The sequence below is a fragment of the Zerene cesonia genome, chromosome 17 (genome assembly GCF_012273895.1).
Source record: "Zerene cesonia ecotype Mississippi chromosome 17, Zerene_cesonia_1.1, whole genome shotgun sequence".
Classification (NCBI taxonomy): domain Eukaryota; kingdom Metazoa; phylum Arthropoda; class Insecta; order Lepidoptera; family Pieridae; genus Zerene; species Zerene cesonia.
In genome coordinates this window covers 418,712-425,854 of record NC_052118.1, presented here as the reverse complement: position 1 = coordinate 425,854, position 7,143 = coordinate 418,712, and the positions used below count along the sequence as shown (strand labels likewise).

At 37.8% G+C, this 7,143-nt stretch overlaps 1 protein-coding gene across 2 annotated transcripts in view; it reads left to right on the top strand.

The window, feature by feature from the left end:
* LOC119833552 overlaps positions 1–7,011 on the top strand; it is a 13,063-nt gene extending 6,052 nt beyond the window's left edge. For both annotated transcript variants that reach the window (XM_038357610.1, XM_038357609.1), the window contains exons 9-15: positions 498–788; positions 1,138–1,331; positions 2,310–2,413; positions 2,964–3,226; positions 3,737–3,850; positions 4,184–4,346; positions 5,123–7,011. In XM_038357610.1, coding sequence (XP_038213538.1) covers positions 498–788; positions 1,138–1,331; positions 2,310–2,413; positions 2,964–3,226; positions 3,737–3,850; positions 4,184–4,346; positions 5,123–5,604 — 1,611 coding nt within the window. In that variant the 3' untranslated portion in view covers positions 5,605–7,011. The remainder of the gene's footprint in view (positions 1–497; positions 789–1,137; positions 1,332–2,309; positions 2,414–2,963; positions 3,227–3,736; positions 3,851–4,183; positions 4,347–5,122) is intronic.
* The last annotated feature ends 132 nt before the right edge of the window (positions 7,012–7,143 follow it).

Below are 7,143 nucleotides of genomic sequence, written 5' to 3'. Positions count from 1 at the left end.
ACAGATTCGAAATTCAAATGTAATATTTTTTTATAATTAAGTGTAACAGTATTTATGGCCAGACTAAGTATTAAAGAAAATTTTGACCTCAATCTTGAATCTTCGCTAAATCCTACGAAAGTTCAGAATTGAAAGTAAATACAATTTGTGAGCACTGTACCGTAATCGCTTTGAAAAAAAAGTAAAACGATATAAAATTGTGAATTTTTTATTTTAATGACATAAAATGTAGAGATAATTCTAATGATCGACCTTGTGTGCATTGCCATACGGACATTTCTTCAGATGTAACTTAAATCCAGATTTTCCGGAGTCAAATTGGCTATTTCCTTGTACTGGGCATCATTTTTATGGTGGTAACATATCTTATATTCGTTTCAATATTTGGTAATTCTATTTTCTATATTTAATGTCTCCTAATTTCAACCCCCTCTCAAATCTTGTTTTGTCAATAAAAAGTACTCGGTATTTGTAACACTAATATTAAAAAATTACAGATGACAAACACGTGTATAGTCGATAACGTAGCCACACTGCCCGATTCAATCGTCGAGCTGTCCTTAGAAAACACAGTGCCAAAGACAATGTACCAGCCCATAGACAAACACATCCTCTACACCAACGAGAAAACGCTCTATAAACAGTACTCTATGGGCATAGACAAGGATGTGGGTGATCTGGACGACACACTGGACAAACTGGAGCTGTATTGCTGTGTGAAATGTAATAAGTCGTTCAGAAAGCAGAAGCAATGTGAAGCGCATATAAAGGAGGCGCATTCTACTAAGGTGAGATTTTTATGTCATTTTTTTATATAACTGACACTTGTTTATAGATTTTCTTTAAGAATTACATTATTAGACTGTTGAGGATAATTTTAAAGAGACCGTCTTCCCATTTAAAAGGCCGATAACACACTTGCGGGGTACCTGCCATTGTCGGTGCATACAGGCGACGTTGATGATGTATTAACACTGTATGCCATATAAAAAGAGACCTGTTCAAAAGATGCTAGATCTTATATATTATCTTAAGTAATTTCCTAAAATCTAAACAAACCAAAGTAATTAAACTCTTGCACTCACTTTTTTTCCTTCAATATAAATTTGCATAAGCGCATTCTCAATAACCCAACAGCTAGAAGACATGGGCGAGTTCAGCGAGCCGGAGGACCTCATGGAGGGCATCCACGTGGCGGTCGACGACCACGACCACGACCACGACCATGACCACGACCAGAACGACCACGAGGCGGTGGCGGAGCACTATGAGGTGTTGCCGCACCTCACCGTGGACAATGGGCACGTGCATCAGGAGCATGTTAGGCATTGGTGAGTTAAAGGACAACCATTTGTCCACAAAGAAAATCGATTTGTGAAACATATGCATATCATCTGTTCCATACCCCACCAGGGGACACGGTCTGCTTAAAGCTTGGCTTGGCGGTCGACTTGGCGAAAAGTCGCCGGTTCGAATTACGCCTCAAAATCAAATAAATAATATAAAGAAATAAATAAAAACGTATTACTGGAAAAAAAAGGATTTTGAATGATCCACTAACTACTATACAAGTTGAGATCTGTGTTTCGGATGTTGGTGGCTTCTCCTTTTAAACAATGTTACATTAAATGTTCTATCTATTTAAATGAAAAGGAAAGGGTTTATATGTGGGAGTCGAGCACGCTTCGGCGTGAATTGGGCTCACCCGCACCGGGGAAGTAGTACACCCCTACAGAAGACCGGCGTGGAAGTAGCATAGCCCAGGCCTTTCGATTATGCCTCTCGACGATCATTTCTTAATTCCTACCCAATTTAACGTCGGCAATCCATTTGTAGATGCGTAAGATCTGTTATGGATCTTACATCTCGAGAAATTTTGAAAGAATAAAAATCAATTGATCGCGAGGCGGGATTCCAACCCGCGTCTGTTACCCAAACCGTAGCAACGCCTAGCCTCTCATCCACCCGTGATCCCGCCACGGTGATCGAGTCTCCTGCTCTTTCGGTTTTTATTCAAAATGTGTCTATAAATTTATATATACACTAGCTGCGCCTCGCGGTTTCACCCGCGTAAGTCCGTATCCCGTAGGAATATCGGGATAAAAAATAGATGTTGGCCGATTCTCAGACCTACCCAATATGCTTACCAAATTTCAGAGGAATCGGTCAAGCCGTTTCGGATGAGTATAGAGACTAACATTGTGACACGAAAATTTTATATATAAGATGTCGCGTTAAATGCTATAGAAGTAAAAATGAATGAATAAAACGAATAGTAGTTATAAGTATAAGAGTGTCGTGGTGCGCAGGTACTCGCGCAGCGCGGGCGGCAGCCCCGAGCTGTGCGCGTGCGGCGGCGCGGGCTGCTGCGCCGCGTGCGCGCCGCCGCACCAGCGCCACCTCGTCACCAAGGGTATGTCGCCACTCAAACACGCTTGTATTATACATTTATTTGAAATAGAGAAAGAAATTTAATTAAAAAAACAACACCACACATACACAGCAAGCTTATTGTAAAAAAGAATCTTATTAAATAAATTTGGATGTTTTTCAGTCAATCGCGCTGAAACTAGTGAACGGATTTTGATTAAATTTGGCATACGGACAGGCTATGAGCTGACTTGAGTGATAGAATATTTTTTATACCAATCAAATGGTCCCCGAGGATAAAACTGAAATCTTGATATCCAGGCGGAGGTGGGACGAGCGTCTAGTTATCTGTATAACTGATATTATGTGGACTGAAAAGTTTCTTTGAACACTCATCTGGAAACCGCTGGCCGATTTTGAAGGAATTTGGTACAGAGATAGTTTGAGAGCCGAGATTAGAATAGTATTTAGTCCCTTCTGGATATGTCTCCTTTAAATGGCATAGTAGCAAACAATGTTTTCATAGTATTAATACGAATTAGTATGTTTTCTTGAATATGTTAATTTTAATAAAAAAAATAATTAATTCGCAGATGAAGTAATCCAAAGGATACTAGACAGCGAAGTGCCGACACAAGAAGCGCCACCAATACAAGAAACACTCCCGAAAATAACGCAAGTGGTCAGCCAGAAGAAGGAAAAGAAGAAATCGCCTTCCAGAAGGTTCGAGTGCGTTCAGTGCGGGCGGGTGTTCCAGCACCGGAACAGCATGATGTACCACATGCTGATGCACAGCGAGAAGCAGCAGGCCTGCGACGATTGCGGGAAGAGGTTCTACACGGCGACCACGTTGAAGGTCCGTGGACTTTATGTGCAAGGAATAAGGGTCGTTTTTGTGTGTATTTGTTGGATGGAGAGTTTTTATTATATTGAAAAACATTATTTTTTTTATTTTTTGATATTGTAGTGTTGTGAACTAAAAGAAATAATACAAAATACAATATAACAATAGTCATTGTACAATAGGCCATTGTATAACTCTCAAATATAGCCCTTATTTCAGATGTATCTTAAAATTAATTAAAGTAACTTCTTTTGGAGTTTAATTGTATTGTCATTCATTCAAGCGTCGGTAAAATCATTGCAACCAAAAAGGATATGTACTTTTTTGGGTTTAATTGAAAACCAGCACTAAGAGCTTTCCTGGTAAAAGCTAAATAAGATGCCATTTGGTGGCGGTGTGACCCTCTCTTATTTTTGTTAAGGAATAATTGTGTATGTCTTCAACGACATGTCCATCAGATTAATCATGTTTTTTTCTCTTTCTATCTTTCTTTCTTATATTAAATGTATAATTTCGCCTCAGATCCACCGTCGCATGCACGAAGGCGCGAAGCCGTTCTCCTGCGACGTGTGCGGCCAGCACTTCCGCCAGTCCGGGGATCTGAAGTACCACAAAACTTCCAAGCATTCGGATGTCGTGAGTATCGATTTGGGCTTGAAGACTGTAGATTTGTTTATGAATAACTATCTTTTCGCTCGTGGCTTCGCCCGCATAGTCAAAGAAAACCTCGCATAGTTATCGCTCCCATGGGATTTTCAAGATGAAACCTATCTCACGTCATTTTTTATGACATGAGCGGGCAACTGAGCTGGTGGTTCACCTGATTTAAAAATATAAGCTGTTTTTCATTCTCATTTTGCATGTGGGATGTTCGAGCACGCTTCGGCACGAATAGGGCCAGCTCGTTTTTTTTTATCCCGATATTCATTCGGGATAAGGACTTACTTACTTACCCCACCCCGATTGCAGAAGCAGTTCAAGTGCGAGTACTGCGGCAAGGAGTTCGCGCGGCGCTACTCGCTGAACCTGCACCGGCGCATCCACACGGGCGAGCGCAACTACAAGTGCGACTTCTGCGCCAAGACCTTCCGCGCCGCCTCCTACCGCCAGATACACATGCGCGTGCACACCGGTCAGTCGCGCGACTCTGCGTTTATTTTATATGTTTACAAGCTGCACCCGGCAAACGCTGTTCTGCCTTACTCTTATCATTTAGGGGTATGAAAAATAGATGTTGGCCGATTCTCATAGATACCGGATAAGCACAAAAAATTTCATCAAAATCGGTCAAGCCGTTTCGGAGGAGTATGGCAACGAAAACTGTGTCACGAGAATTTTATATATTAGATCGTACTAAATAACTCTGATTACGCCAATAGGAGGTTCAAGTCCCTGCGGTGGATAACCCTCATAGGAGACCTGAGTCCCAGCGGTGGGATCATATATGGCCATCATGGGCATGTCTCTTATGAGATGATGATGATGATGATGATGATTGTAATAATCGAATTTCGTATCGTTAGTAAACAAGATACTACTCGTACATTGAAGGGAATCGTTTTTATAAATGACTAGCGGTACGCCCCGGTTTCGCCCGTAGTACATATATATATATATATGCCTATAGCCTATAACCTTCCTCATTAAATGGGCTATCTAACACTGAAAGAATCTTTCAAAACAAACTCTTCAGCTTTATAATATTAGTATAGATTTATACCTCCTGTCTACTTTGATGAGTAATTTTTATGCGATCCTACAAAAATGGAAAATGGATTCAAAGGAACATCTAATAGAATTCTAGATATTTAATCGTGACAAAAATTGCGTCAACAATAAATCTGTCCAGCTAATTGATTAGGAACTTAAAATCACAACATTTATCTAATTAACTCATTTTGTTGACAGGAGCAAAGCCATATAAGTGTCCACATTGCGACAAATGCTTCCGCGTGTCGTACGACATGCGGCGGCACGTGCGCGTCGTTCACGAGAAGTCTAAACCTGAAGATGACAAGAAAAACGACAAAATCAAAAAGGAATCGAGCCAGGATAAACCAAAGAAAATTGTCAAAAAACCACCCAACGTCACTGTACAGGATAAAAACGGATTCAAAGTGAGCGAACTCAGTGCTGTGTTTGATAAGGATATATACTTAGAGAAGGAATACAACTCGAAGATTATTAAGAAAGAAAAGGATCAAGAAAAGATCCAGTTCAGAGATAATACGGATGGGAAAATGCCAGTGTTCTCGCAAGTGGAGAAAACACTAAATCTAGTGTCGCTAAACGATATGAAAGGGTTAGATATTGGGAGGGAGAGGGAGCTCCCGGGGGAGGCGATAGAAATGTTCGATAAACTAGCCTTTTATAACATACCTGCTGTGTGATGTAAACCTTATTTTAAAGACAATAGAAGCTGTTATAAATAAAGTGAAATTAAAGTGGATTAAGACAAGTAAATGGCCAAATTGTGGAAGTGTGAAATGAGTGTATACGCTGTTAGTGAAGACTGGGACAGTTTGTCAGAACATTTAATTTTATACTGGTTAGTGAATGGGTGTCCGTATTTTAGTTAGAAATATTAGCACAATGGTATATTCGAAGATGGTTAATGAATCAGTGTCCATGATACAGTAAATATTGGGTCAGTTAAAAGATGGAACATACTTGTTCTACAATATTTATCTCCAATTAAAGAGGAATGATTTTCTCCATCTGATATGAACTTTTATTAGTTAGGTGACATGTACTATATTTAAAGTATGTCACCTATAACAAGACCTAGGTCTAAAGACCAAGTTTTTAATCGTACTTATACAAAAAGTATTAACTGCCAATTAGTTTTTAATTTTTCACAATTTTTCTTAAATTATTCCCATAATCGCCATACAGGAAAATCGTTTTCGAAGTTATATCTTCGGTGGTCCCACACTATGTGATAAACTGATATAACATTAGAATGATAATGTGAATATGATTCGTTCATACTTAAAATAATTTTATATATATTTTTTTTTTAATTATTTTTTGAAGAATCGATTTGGCTGACTTATTTTTAGTAAAAAGGTAATTTCTTAGGACTGTTCCTACTAATTTACTCAAAGAGTGATTTTGTGACTTGTTTTGTTTAAATGAAGAATCTTATAAATAAAAAAAAGGCTTCTAATATATATTCAAATAATTCCGGTATTTGAAAGAATTAGAAAATGGCGCCGGTACTTTTCTATAGCCAAATTATAGAAATCTGAGAGAAATGTTTATATTAGTTTCAATAATAAAATATAAATGTCTATGGGTAATTGCTTCCGTATGTATTAAATTTTTATTAAACCTTCGATCATAAACAGCATTTAATTTTGTTAATTTAAACGAACACAGGGACATACATACAAATTCTTAAATGAATCTTTTAACAGTCCGTTTGCATTGGAGGTAAAAATATAACAAAATAGCTGAATCAAATTTTATTTTTTACTTAATTTTCTGCCATTTTATTATAGTAAATGCATTATTCTTGGCTATATTAACATATCAGATTTAAATATCCTATACATTGTTAAAAACTGCATCAAAATCAGTCTAATAAAGATAATAAAATAGAACGTTCATAATATTTAGATTTACGTATACAAATATGATTCCTAGTTATAATAATTTGTATATACAAGGATGATATATGTAAATAATATTTAGTTTTATTGAATGTTACGATGTGCGGACAAAATCTTGTTTCAACCCAATAGTATTGGGTTTGTTGGACTGATTATTAAACTATTTAACGGTAAATATTTAATTAAGTATGTGTTTTATTTCATAATTCATAACCTATCCTTCCTCGTATCATAATAAAACTAGCTGTGACCCGCGGTTGAAACCGCGTAAGTCCGTGTCCCGTAGGAATATCGGTATAAAAAGTGCCTATGTGT